The sequence below is a fragment of the Panthera pardus genome, unplaced genomic scaffold, assembly GCF_024362965.1.
Source record: "Panthera pardus isolate Hobbes unplaced genomic scaffold, ASM2436296v1 HiC_scaffold_10, whole genome shotgun sequence".
NCBI lineage: Eukaryota > Metazoa > Chordata > Mammalia > Carnivora > Felidae > Panthera > Panthera pardus.
Genome location: NW_026526655.1, coordinates 33,845,612 through 33,859,660, shown reverse-complemented (window position 1 = coordinate 33,859,660; position 14,049 = coordinate 33,845,612). Strand labels below are relative to the sequence as shown.

Genomic DNA, 14,049 nt, shown 5'->3' with positions numbered 1-14,049 from the left:
TGACTTTATTTATTTATTTATTTATTTTCAATATGGAACGTTTCAGGAATTTGTGTGTCATCCTTGCACAGGGGCCGTGCTGATCTTCTCAGTATTGTTCTGATTTTAGTATATGTGCTTCCGCACTGAGCACTTCCTTGACTTTAAAGAAGACTGTAAATAATTTTTGAAAATTCTGAAGGGTATTTCACAGTTTCCCTGAGTAGCCCATCTAGTATTTAAACATAGCATTTTAAACCTTAAAAATATCAGGCTATTCTATTTAAGCAATTTGTGACTTAGGTGAATAACCCCCTAGCTAATAAAAATGCTAGCCATTCAAAAAAATCTAAAACTTATGATAATTAGAGGGTGATAAGGAAAAACTGTCTCATGCATGGTCTGGGTTTTGTATGATAAAATTCACAATCTCCTTTTAGGCAGAAATCAGCATTTCTCATAAAAGGTATTATAATCAAATTATGATAAATTCTAACAGAATTAAGTATTCTGAGAAATTAACTTCTTTCACTTTCTGTTGATTGTTGGTCAAAGGTTTATTTGGTCTTTAACCAAATAAAAATTTTTGAGGTATTAGTTTAACTGGTCATTTTTTTTTTTTTTTTACTAAATGTCTCTAATTTGAGTGAATCTTTAAACTGGCCTATTTTACATCTCTTCTCTTATGGAAATTTTGAAATAAAACTTCAAATTTCATAATTCATAATGAAATGTTCATATTTAATTAAATATGTTCATAATGTTCATAATTAAGTTCTCTGAAACTTTCCTTTAACTATTGAGGTTCAGGTATCAAATATATATAAATATTGCTGTGGTAATAGACATGACTCATTTTTCACCCCTTAATGATACTGATTGTATGTGTGTGTGTGTGCGTGTGTATCCTACATTCTGTCTCATTCTGATTAGTACATTATAGTGGCAATAACATTAGGAGTCTATGAGAGAAAAAGTTCTGTTCAAACACCACAAAGTTAAGTCAAGCTATTTCCTTGACATGTCATGCTATTAATATGGTAAACATTAACTGCATTTATGTGGCAGGAAGGGGTGGGGGAAGGAGTGGGAAGAAGAGAGAAAGAGAAGGAAATATTTTATGCAAACTCCTCTCTCCCCACCATTGGATAATATCACTATCTGTATAGTAAAAACAACACAGGTGCTTACTAGATCATTTTTGAATCAGTGAATGGATGACTACCGCTCTGGAGCTATTAAATATTATATACTATTGCTTGGAGGCAAAGAGACAGAGAACTATTTTCTTGTTCTATGATTCTGTGGTTTCTTTCACTACTAAAAGCTGGCTAGGTTGCAAATTTATTTTAAAGTCTGAGAAGCAAAACGCTTTCAGATGAAAGGCAGGGAGAAAATACTCCTCAACATGTCCACTTTAGCACCAGGGAAGCCTAATCAATATCATTATCATTTACATGGATAAGCAATGTAAATTCATAAAAGCTAGGTATACTAACAGCACTAACTTATGCCTGGAATAAGAACTTTGTGCCAAGATTGATTCTATGCAATATTAGCTGTCCTGTTTTCGGTCGCGCACGTAAGAATGCAGGCAGCCACCTTTTCGATGTAGTTTCTTGCGCTGATAAGGAAAACTGCTGAAGTCATGAGGCTGCTCCGCTCACAGCCCTCATGTGAGTCATATGAAAGCTCCAGCATTGCTGACCTCTGGCAAAAAGGGAGCGAACGAGGACAGGAGAAGCAGAGGGGAAGAGGTTCAAGTGCGGGTTTTCTCCTTGAACCTAGAAGATTATGGGTCAAGAGCTGTGTACAAAGACTCTCCAGCCTGGATGCAGCTGCCATCGCTGTTGGGAGGGAGGCGATGCACACAGCTGTCAGAGGACTGCGCCTGTGCCGGCGGAGGCTGCGATCGAGGTATTTGTAACCCGGGAGGAGCATCTACCTCTGTTGATAAACTAGGGAGCTCAGAGACTCCCTTTCTGGAGCAGGGTCTGATTTCTCTGCGATGGGTCAAAAACAATAAAAAGAAAATTCTATTAAAGTCACTGAGAATTTATGGCTGTTGCTATCAAGTTTGGGGATGTTCTTGTAAAGCAAAAGGGAAAAATAATCCTATGCTTTGGGCTACACGAAATTCAGTTGACTTGAAGTTGAGAAAGTAGTTATTTTCTTGGAATATCTGAAGTCCTAATTACACAGCTGAGCCCCAGAAAGCAAGCTGCAGTATTGGTATGCTATGGATTCAAAATCACAATGATTAGCTTATGACTATTAGCAATGACATACTAGAAAATTATTCCCCAAAAGAGATAAATTAAAAGAACATGAAAAGACTGAACCAAACAGAGAAAAATTGGAAACCATCCATCAGAGAGATTTAGGTTAATCTAAGTGTTAAAGAAATATTTTTAAGTGAAGAAACAATGTAGAGTTTTAGCAGGTGATATCATTATGGTCTTTTTTAAGGATCTGACTTTCAGGAAAGGATTTGCTTTTTGGGGTGTAGGAGGCTTAGAAAACATCTGAAGAGTAACAATCAGATAAGTGAAGAAAAAATGCTTTATGCCAGCCACTGAGTCTTGACTTTGCATACATTTTATTCCTGTACTGTCTTTTTTCTCTAGCTAACAGACCTAAAAGAAGCATCATGTTCCATGACTTCATTTCACCCCAGGGGACTTCAGGCGGTCCGTGCCCGGAAGTACAAGAGTAAAAGGCCACGGAGTAACAGTGATTCTTTTCAGGAAGAGGATCTGAGGCAGGGTTTTCAGTGGGTGAGTGAACAGCTGATGTTGAAGTAGAATGATTTAATACATGCTTGTCTAGGAGGCTGGCCTTTACTTCTAGGGCAGGTACTGAGAGGGCCCCAAGTATACTTGGGCAATGCTAATTTCTCTGGGAAAAATGTCAACCCTAAAAAACGTGTTCTTTCTTTCCTTCCCACCTCTCTCCCCTCCCCATTCCCCTTAAGCAGAGGAAGAACCTCCCTTTTGGGACAGCCTCATCTTACTTGAACTTGGAGAAACTGGGTGAAGGTTCTTATGCCACAGTTTACAAGGGGATTAGCAGGTGAGTAACTCATAGCTGGGAGAGACTCTAGAGATGAGGATCCCACCCCTCTGATTTGAAATTATAGAGCCAGGTAACACATGACAGAAGTTCAGGACCAGGGTAAGACACCATAGTCAACAGGGAGAGACATGGTGATTTAAATAGTCTGGCAAGGAAAACAAACTTCTCTTGCCCTAATTAAAATCAGTTCACTAAGACGTTTATCAACTTCTCTCTCTTTTATTCAATTTAAAGTAGAATTTTTCTACTGCTGACCCAAAGAACAATTACTGCTCTTCACAAATGCAGCTGGTAAGGTGTCTCTAAAGGGTTTTTCACGTCTCTCCCTAAAATACGAAGACAGAGTTTGCAACGTTGAATTTGTTCCTTCATTCTTCCTCTTACCTTCATAGAAGAAGCTGCACTTGGTTTCTACAAAGCATGATACATGCAAAAAATTATTAGTATTTGGGTTTGTATACTTGTAAAATATATAAAATGGTTGGAGAAAAAAAAATAATGCTAATCCAGAAGCCAAGTGCCCATTTTGGCTAATGAAGTTTATTGAACATATGTGAAAGATCCATGAACTTCATTGGTTTTTAGTCAAGATGAGAAAGTCAGAAGGTCTGCTTTCTTTAATTTATGTTCCAATGGAGAAAATAGTAGCTCAATAGTAGTTAAATGTTAATTTTAAAAATGTAATATAAATATTGTAAGACTAGTTATTATTTATCCTAGTAATCACATTATTAGTTTTTAATGTTAAAACAGGATTTTAGGCAAAAATCATTTTATATACATTATTTAATACAATTCCATAGACTATCTTAGGAACTAAGAATATAAAATGTTTCCTTCAAGGGAGTCAACTGAGTAATAGTTTCAAAAATACATCAGAGGGGCACCTAAGTGGCCCAGTTGGTTAAACGTCCAACTCTTGATTTCAGCTCAGGTCATGATCTTGCAGTTTGTGAGATCGAGCCCTGCATTGGGCTCTGAGCTGACAGCATGGAGCCTGCTTGGGATTCTCTCTCTCTACCTCTCCCTGGCTCACTCTCTCTCTGTCTCAAAATAAATAAACTTAAAAAAATACATTAGAAATACTTGTTTAAGTGCATAGAGATATACATACAAGTACATTCATTGCAGCAAGATTTATAATAGAAAAAGTAAAAAAATCAGAGTAAAAACCTGGTCACAAATGCCCATTCATGGAGTACTAGCTAAATAATCACCATGCAGTGAAGTGGTGTGCAGTCATCTAAAGTATGAAGGAGATGTACCAATACAAGGAGATGTCCGATACTTTAAGAAACAAAAGCAAGTTACAGAACAATATGTATCCTATATTCTCATTTAGAAAAAAAGTACTCAGGTTTACTATGCATGTATAAATTTATGTGTGCATTGAGGAGTCTGGAAAAATGCATAAGAGATTGTGAAATGTAGTTACTTCTAGTGGCTAAAACTGTGGTGGGCAAAGAAAGATTACTCAGACTTTTCACTTTATTCCTTACCACAAAGACATTACATTTATAATTTTAAAATAAGTAAAAAAAATCACAGAGATGAATGCCAAATAAATTCAACACCAATTACTACTTTTTAAAACTCTGAACAAGATAGGAATAGCATGATAATTCCTCATTATGATGTAGAGTATTTCAAATCAACAATCCACATACCTTCTTTCTTAAATACTAGAGACACCTCCATTGATTTAGAGATAGGACAAGAATTCTCATTATCCTTCACTGTTAAAGATTATAGCAAATATTCTAGCCAATGCAATGACCAAAGAAAACCCCTGACTATCATTTTTGTGGATTACAGAATTGTCTACCTAAAAAACCCAAGGCAATAATCCAAGGAGCCAGTAGCAGCAGTATGACAGAATAAGGTGATCAGCTACAAAATCAAAATACACTTATCAAAAGTTGTCTTGTGTATTAACAATAACCAGTTACTAGAAAGTTCAGTAAGGGAAGTTACTCTCACAACATCAACAACAAAAATCATTACTGTCAAAAAATGGGTGAGGGTAACTGAGGGACATAAAGACTTGAGAAAGAGTCAGACAGGCACTCATTCATTCTACTAATATTTATTAAGTACCTACTGTGTGCCAGACACTCTTTTAGACAATAAAGATTCATTGGAGAACAAAGGTGACAAAATTCTCTGCTCGTACGGAGTGTACATACTAGTCACGGTAAGATAGGCAATAAACAAATTAATGAAAGACTGAGTTTATCGAAGAGTGAAAAGTTCTTTGGGAAAGAATAAAACAGTGGAGAGGGATGGGGAGCGCCAGAGTAGGGTGGTGGATGACTATTCTAAATAGAGAGATGAGAAGGGAACACTTGAACACAGACTCTGACAAAGGTGAGGCAGGAGCCATGTGCATGTATAGTGGAAGACAGCCTCATGCAGAGGGAACAGCAAGCAACAAATCCCTGAGGCAGGAGGAGGCCAGGCATTGGAGGGGAGAGTGGAAAGACACGTGGACAGGGAAGAGCTGCAGTTGCAATAGATGGGGTGTATAAGGTATTATGGATTATTCCAGAGATTATTGAAGTACAGAATATTTGAATTAGAAAATCTAATAGTGCAAAGATGTCAGTGATTCTTTAATTTCAAGTTTTAATATATGTTATTTTTTAAAGTTTATTTATTTATTTTGAGGAACAGAGAGAGAGAGTGCGCACAAGCACAAGAAGCAGGGGAGGGACAGAGGAAGGGAGGGAGAGAAAATTCCAAGCAGGCTCCATACTGTCAGCATAGAGCCCAAGGCAGGGGCTCCCCCACGAACCTGAGCCAGCTAGAACCTGGCTCTATCTCATGACCTGAGCCAAAATCAAGAGCCAGATGCTCAACCGACTGATCCACCCAGGCACCCATCAAGTTTTAATATATTCTAAATATGTTCAAAACCCACAATAATTAAAATAGTATAGTATAAGAAAAGGCAGATCAAAGAAATGTGATTTTTTTAAGTCCAGAATAGTCACAAACCTAAGTATTAGTAAGGTCTAATATATAATCATGGTATATACATCAAATCACTATCAAATCAGTGGGGAAAAGAAGACAGTCCAATAAACGAAGCTGGGATGATAGTTAGCAACTTGGAGTAAAGTAAATATATAATATGAATTCCTAGTAGATTAAAGAGCTAAATGAAAAAGAAGAGATAAGAGCTGGAAGAATAGGTAGAGGAATTCTGTGTAACCTTTGGGCTAGAAAGGTCTGTCTCTTCAAAACACTGAAGTCAGAACCCTTAAGTGTCCATGGTGCCCCATCTACCCATGTATGCTCTAGGGAGCCCTAGTTCTGAGAGACCTTAGGATATTTCATTGAAAGTTACTATTGCCAAATTGTTGCAGGGAACCCTAAAACAAAGTAAAAAATGTGATTCCTTATTATAGATGCTCTCAGCATCTTTAAAATGTTAATGTATACCATTACTATCTAAGAAAGATTAAGAAAACTGAAAAAAAAAACTTTTGTAATGTTTATTCATCTTTGAGAGAGAGAGTAGTGGAGGGGCAGAAAGAGAGAGAAACACAGAATCTGAAACAGGCTCCAGGCTCTGAGCTGTCAGCACAGAGCCCAATGCAGGGCTCTAACTCACAAAACGTGAGATCATGACCTGATGCTTAACTGACAGAGCCACCCAAGTGCCCCAAGAAAAATTTTAAAGTGTAAAGCATTTTCTAAACATATTTGACCAAAATACTGTTTTGGGGGGTGGAGAGAATTTCACAGAGGTATGCTCTGAGTAAAAAAAACATTTTGGAAAATATTGAACTTCATAAAAATTTTAAAGTTCCAAATTTCAAAAACATGTTCAAATAGACAAAAGAAATTGGTGAAAAGTATATGCAAAATATTTCAATTAAAAAGATATGCAAAATATTTCAATATCCAATGCAAATTAGCAAATCACAAAAGAACAGAAAAGACCAATAAACTTAAGAAAATTCAGGTCCACAAGTAGTTAAAGAAATAGAAATCAAAATATGATAATCCTTTTTAGGCAAATTAAATAGGCAAAAAATAAATGAAGATAAAAGTATGACACCAAAAAACAAACCCCACATTTATGAGGGTATGTCAAAGGGACACAGGAACCAACTGAAAGAGCTCCCAAAGGACAAATCTGGAATATTTGAGCAACAAAATAAACTAATATTGGATTATAACCCGAAGTGTAAAATAAATATCTACGAGTCTACACTGATATAAATAAATGGCTCAATAAATTAATAAATGGGAGAGAAGAGACAATTTTCCTGTGCAGAAGAATTCCAAATAATTTATGTAAATAACCCACCCTCAAGGAGTTGAAGCACAAATCCCCACTCCTTAAGTGTGACCTACTCATAGTGACATTCTTCCAAAAGTACACTGTGGACAGGGAGTTGGGGGGGAAAGAACTACAGTGAAGAAACCTGACAGATACTATCTCAGCCTGGTGATTAAGGCCAATATAAAGTCATAAATTCTGACAATAGTATGTATCCTTAATATGATGGGATGAAAATGGCACTTTACCTTCTCAAAATCCATATCCCCAGTCTAATCAAAAAAAAAAAAAAATCAGAAATACTGCAATTAGAGAGGTATGCTACAAAATTTTTCACCAGTACTCCTCAAAACTGTCATGGTCATCAACAAGTCTAGGAATCTATCACAGCCAAGAGGAGCCTAAGGAGACATGACAACTATATATAATGTGGTATGCTAACAGAGAAAGGACATTAGGTAAAAACTAAGGAAATCCTGGGGGCGCCTGTGTAGCTCAGTCGATTGAGTGTCCAACTCTTTCAGCTCAGGTGATTGTCACACAGTTTGGGAGGTCGAGCCCCGTGTAGGCTGTGCACTGATAGCCCAGAGCCTGCTTGGGATTCTCTCTCCCCCTCTCTCTGCCCTTCCCCCCACCCAAAATAAATAAATAAACTAAAAAAAAAAAAAAAAAAACAACTAAAGAAATCCTGATAATCACACTGCAATATGTAAACGTATCAGACATTGTACAGATTTAACCTACAAATTCTGTACGTTGATTATGTCCCAAGGTCAAAAAGACTAAGATAGATAAATTTATTGATTTCATAAATTTTTACATATCTACCATATCTACCATATCTACTTTAAAAAAGATAAAAAGAATGCATTTTGAAATCAAGTTGGAAAACCATAATAAACTTGTAAATGTTATTTTTTAAAAAGGCAATATGTAACAGCAAGTAAATTTTTAAAACTTAAAAATCATCAGGGTGCCTGGGTGGCTCAATCGATTAAGCGTCTCACTCTTGATTCCAGCTCAGGTCATGATCCAAGGGTCCTGGGATTAAGCCCTCATGGGGTTCTGCATTGAGCATGGAGCCTGCTTAAGGTTCTCTTTCTCTCCCTCTGTGCCTCTCCCCTGCTCATGCTGTATCTCCTCTCTCACTCTCTCTCTGAAAAATTAAAATAAAATAAACTTAAAAATCATCTATGAGGCACCTGAGTGGCTCAGTCAGTTAAGCAGCAGACTCTTGATTTCGGCTCAGGTCATGATCTCACAGTGTCAGGCTCCATGCTGTCAGCTTGGGATTCTACTTCTCTCTCTGCCCCTTTCCTGCTTGCTCTGTCTCTCTCAAAGTAAACAAATAACTTTGAAAAATGATCTATAATCCATCACTCTAGCATAACAATTGCACATGCATAATTTGTCTTGTACTTGCACATGGTTTATTTAAAGTTACAAACATGGTGTGCTTGCTATTTTGTATTCTATTTATTTTATCATGAATATTTTCCACTTTCTACATGACTCTGGACTTGAGTTTTTGTCACGAATTCAAAATATTCCGTTGTGTTGATATACCACACATTTTTAAATTGTTCTTCTAATGTTGGACATTTCAACTATTTCTATTTTGTTCTATTATGAGGCACCTGGGTGGCTCAGTCAATAAAGCAGCTGACTCTTGATTTCGGCTCAGGTCATGATCTCAAAGTAACCATAAGCGTTAGTTAATAAACTATAAGCGTTAGTTAATAATAGTGTATCAATATTGGTTCATTAATTACAACAAATGTATCATACTAATATATTCACAGTGGAAGAAACTGGATGTGGGGTATGTGAGAACTCTCTGTACTATCTTCTCAATTTTTCTGTAAATCTAAATCTGTTCTAAAAAATGAAAAAACAAAACAAAATAAAAACTCTGCCCAGTGTTGGCAAGAAAGTGCTGGGATGGCCATTCTCATGACCAGTGAGTGGTGTATCACTCTGTGGCATAATTTGGGAACATGCATTCAAAACAATAAAAACTTGTGCACAGCATACTCTGACTTAGCAATTCCAACTCAACCCTAAGAAAAGAATAGGGGCTGTGTGAAAAGACTGATACAGACATGATCGTGACTGTATTTTTATAATAGTCAAAAGAAACATTTCAAAAGCATTTGGAACCGGCCAAGCATAAACACACTGTAGTGTATTTATATGATAAAATATTATATCATTATTAAATATTTAATTAAATATCATCCTATACTGTAAAGAATGAATAAAAGAAAAATGGCAGAAAAGCAAGTTACTGATAACATGACATGAATCCTGCTGTATTGAAAATCGCGTATTTATACATGTATTAAAATCTCAGTTCTCCGGCACCTCACTTACATCCGTGAACAAAACATTGAATAAGGGGAGAGCAAGAGGAGGTTAGAGAAAGAGGTAATGGTGGGCCTGGGCAGGTCAGGTGGCACCTAGAAGGTAGTTGTAAGAATTTGGCTTTTATTCAGATTGAAATGTGACCAGGGCACCTGGGTGGCTCAGTCAGTTAAGCATCCAACTTTTGATCTTGGCTCAGGTCATGATCTCACAGTTTGTGGGTTCCAGCACCCCCCCCTCCCCCTCCCCCCATCAGGCTCTGTGCTGATGGTGCAGAGCCTGCTTGGGATTCTGTCTCTCCTTCCCTCTGCCCCTCCCCTGCTTGCGCGCGCACACACACACACACACACACACACACACACTCCTCTCTCTCTCTCTCTCTCTCTATCAAAATAAATAAATACATAAGAAAAAAATTTTAACAGAGTGAAATGTGACAATAATGGTAGGTTTTGAGCAGAGAAGTGATTTATTCTGAAATTCCCTTAAAAAGGATCCCCCAGGCTGCTCTATTGAGACAGTAGGAGTACAAATGTACAAGTAGGGAAACTGTTAAGTGGCCACTACAATAATTCAGATGAAAAATAAGGATGGTCCAAATAAGTGCAGAAAAGGAAATGAAAGGAACAATATACATCAAAGTATTATGAGGATGGGTTTAGTGCCTTTCTGTGTTCTCCAAAGTTTCTATAATGAGTAAAGAGGAAAAAAATATTTTGGTATACATACATATGACTTTTAAAACTGCCTATTTTTAGAAAATTGTGGATTCATATGCTGGAATATATTTGGAAGGAAAAGCTTCTTTCATTAAACTATCCTTAGTATAAACTGCTGCTATGAAGCATCTCAATAAATGTGTGTCCTCCCCATCCCTGTCCCCACCCCCGACTCTTCCAGGATAAATGGACAACTAGTGGCTCTAAAAGTCATTAGCATGAATGAAGAGGAAGGAGTCCCATTTACAGCTATTCGGGAAGGTAAGATCCAAGAGATCTATCTTACAGGTCCTTGATTTGGTAAGAAAAAAAAAATCCATTGAATCTATCCATTCAGCATCTAGCTTTTGATATTTCTAGAAGTAATATTATAATCACAACTGGAGAATAGTATGGAAGTTCCTCAAAAAATTAAAAATAGAACTATCCTATGACCCAGCAATTATACTACTAGGTACTTATCCAAAGGATACAAAAATGTTGATTTGAAGGGGCACATGCACCCCAAAGTTTATAGCAGTGCCATCCACAATAACCAAATTATGGAAAAGAGTCCAAATGTCCATCAACGGATGAGTGGCTAAGAGGATGTGGTAGGTATGTGTGTAGATATATACATACACAATGGAATGTGTGTAGATATAGATATAGATATATATCTACACACAATGGAATATTACTCAACATTCAAAAAGAACGCAATCTTGCCATTTGCAACAACATGGTTGGAGCTAGAGTGTATTATGCTAGGTGAAGTAAGTTAGTCAGAGAAAGTTAAATATCATGATTTCACTCAAATGTGAAATTTAAGAAACACAACAGATGAACATAGGGGAAGGGAAGGAAAAATAAGTTAAAAAGAGAGGGAGGCAAACCATGAGAGACTCTTAAATACAGAAAAAAAACTGAGGATTGTTGGAGGGGCACTGGGGGGGGGGGATGGGCTAAGTGGGTGATGGGCATTAAGGAGGGCACTTGTTGGGATGAGCACTTATATAAATGATGAATCACTGGATTCTACTCCTGAAACCAGTACTACGCTGTATGTTAACTAGCTTGAATTTAAATTAAAAAATAATAATAATTGCAACCATATTCTTCATTATAGTTTTTGGAGCATATTTATACTATCATTTTATGATTTATTCTTTTTTTAATGTTTCTATTTATTTTTGAGACAGAGAGAGACAGAGCATGAGCAGGGGAGGGGCAGGGAGACACAGACTCCGAAGCAGGCTTCAGGCTCTGAGCTGTCAGCACTGATCCCGACGTGGGGCTCAAAGCCATAAAGCACGAGATCATGACATGAGCTCAGGTTGGACTCTTAACTGATGGAGCTACCCAGGCGCCCCTACATGAGCCATTTAAAATCTAATGATGATAGGATAGCTATCAATTTCAGAAAAAAAAAAAAAAAAAAGACGACGATGAAGAAGAAGAAGAAGAAGAAGAAGAAGAAGAAGAAGAAGAAGAAGAAGAAAAGAAATGTCTCTTCTCTTTTACTTTCTCCCCTGTTAACTATTTTCCCTTCTTTATGGAACACATACTTATATGCCCAGCATATTGCTGGGCATTATGAAGGATGAGAAGAAAAAGCCCTGATTTTTGCTCTCTGTCATTTTCAGTCTTAACAGAGCAGATGATTCAGGTTACAAGTGTTATAATGGAGGTTAAAAAGAGACATAAACTAATATGAGAACCAGTTAGTCTCAGTGTGGCTAATGGAGTCAGTAGATTTTGAACTGAGCTTGGAAGGATGGGTTATGCAAACAGGCATGGAAAAAGCAATTTACAAAATGAGTTTATAACTGAATTTGATGCCATTTTCAAAAGTCTTTTAGAGCCCCTGGGAAATATGTCGTTTTGAATTTGGGTATAGGGGCCAAATGGCCGTCAGGTTAGCCGGGAATTCATCCTGGTAGGATCAGGTGCATTCTGGAGGAAAGTGTGGTTTTAAGTGTTTAATATAATGGAAGCTGCATTTACTAATGTACTTATTAGTGGTCCCCATGAAAGTATGATCAGATTTAGAAGGAGTTGTGTGGATAGGTTGAATAGTATTTCTGAACATAATAGAAATCCCCAGGTCACCAATATAATGGGAGAGCCTCTGGCCCAGCTTCACCGCATTTTCATGGTGTTGTCTTTGTGCGTTTGAGCTTGCCTATTACTTCAGGACTGCCTTGCTCAGATTTTGCCCACAGCCAAGTTTTTCAGGTTGACATTTGACTTAACAATGAAAAATTTTGCCAGTTTTGCTAACAGATGGTTCTCAGCATGGTTCAGAAAAGCTGGATCTGTATTGTTCTGTATGGTAGATGTTTCTTTTATTGCATATTTACTAAGAAATTGCCTCTCCTTCACAGGTGTTTGCAATTACATTTAGTATTCAGCTGTGGACTTTCTTGGTTTGTTTTATGGACTTACCTTACTGAACGCTTTGCTTGTATAATATTAAAAACCACAAGAGGATTTTTGACACATTGGAGGTTGTTAGGCATCCATTTTCCAACAATGAATGTTTCTTTTTCCATCATTGAGAAAGCTAGAAGCCCTTGTTAAAGAAGCCCTCTCCCCTCAAGAAGGGATGAGGCCTCATTTGAAAACTTTGGCACTGTCCCATTTTTCCTGTAAGAACTTTAAGGATGTGAGACCAGGGAGACAGGAGGTTAAATGAGAAGGGATGGAAGGCAAAATAAGAACAGCTGGAGTTCATTAGTTAAAACCCTGGGTCACTAGCTAAAAAGGCAACCGAAAGCCACATGCAGAAAAACTGAACAAGTAATGCAGATTTTTTTTTTTTTAAGCCTTGAAGCAGGAATTACTTTTCCTGAACAGTTTGGCTGCTCTGATGGGATATCAGCCAAAGATTTACTGAATAGAATTTTACTACATGCATGGTCTCTTTATATATAAGTAGAATACATGTGGTGGTTCATTAGTCTGGCCATTTGGAATACTATTTGATCTTAACATGTAATATTATGAAATCAGCAAAAGTATGAACAACACGAAGGAAAACATATCTTAATACACATGCCAGATACTTTTCATATGTTACCTCTTCCAATCTTGTTAACAATCTCTAGAGATAGATATTACTATTATTCTAACATATAGCCATGCTTCAAACCAAATCTCTCTGATTCAAAAATCTGTACACTCTCTATGAATATTCTACAAATATTTATTGACCACCTACTATGGCCAGGTACTCTGTTGGCTTCTAGACACATAGTAGTGCACAAAATAGACATGTTCCCTACCCTCATTCCTTTGCTAATTAAAAAGATTAGCTGCCTTTATAACAACTTGAAAAAATCTTCCATAATTGGCTCTGGAATTATATTTTAAATGTTTATTTTTACAACTAGGAGAAGATACTTTTATTTGAATACGTGAATATTTTAAGCTTTTATATAAGAACACATTCCCTAATTTTATGAAACTGTGTATCAATGTCTTAATAATGTGCATTATTTTAAGTGGAAAATAAAAAATGGAAACTTTCGGTTCAAACCCAGGACTTTCACTCTCTTAGCAGCATTTGTTTAGGAAGCAGTCATATAACTAATCTTTTTTGAAGACTAGATATATGACATAATCTTTTCTCCTCCTTTC

General features: G+C 36.8%; 1 protein-coding gene and 1 non-coding gene across 5 annotated transcripts in view; one reads left to right on the top strand and one right to left on the bottom strand.

Annotated features, from left to right (window-relative positions):
* Window positions 1-26: 26 nt before the first annotated feature.
* On the bottom strand, window positions 27-133 carry LOC128772666 (U6 spliceosomal RNA). Its single transcript, XR_008416816.1, has one exon. It is a non-coding gene; the product is annotated as a U6 spliceosomal RNA (small nuclear RNA).
* A 1,512-nt stretch (window positions 134-1,645) lies between these two features.
* Window positions 1,646-14,049, top strand: part of CDK15 (cyclin dependent kinase 15) — an 82,518-nt gene continuing 70,114 nt past the window's right edge. The window contains exons 1-4 of one of the 4 annotated variants that reach the window (XM_019436632.2): window positions 1,646-1,896; window positions 2,607-2,756; window positions 2,954-3,051; window positions 10,610-10,689. In XM_019436632.2, the coding sequence (XP_019292177.1) occupies window positions 1,774-1,896; window positions 2,607-2,756; window positions 2,954-3,051; window positions 10,610-10,689 (451 nt within the window). In that variant the 5' untranslated portion in view covers window positions 1,646-1,773. The remainder of the gene's footprint in view (window positions 1,897-2,606; window positions 2,757-2,953; window positions 3,052-10,609; window positions 10,690-14,049) is intronic. The other 3 variants (XM_019436634.2, XM_019436633.2, XM_019436635.2) reach the window with 3 other exon arrangements.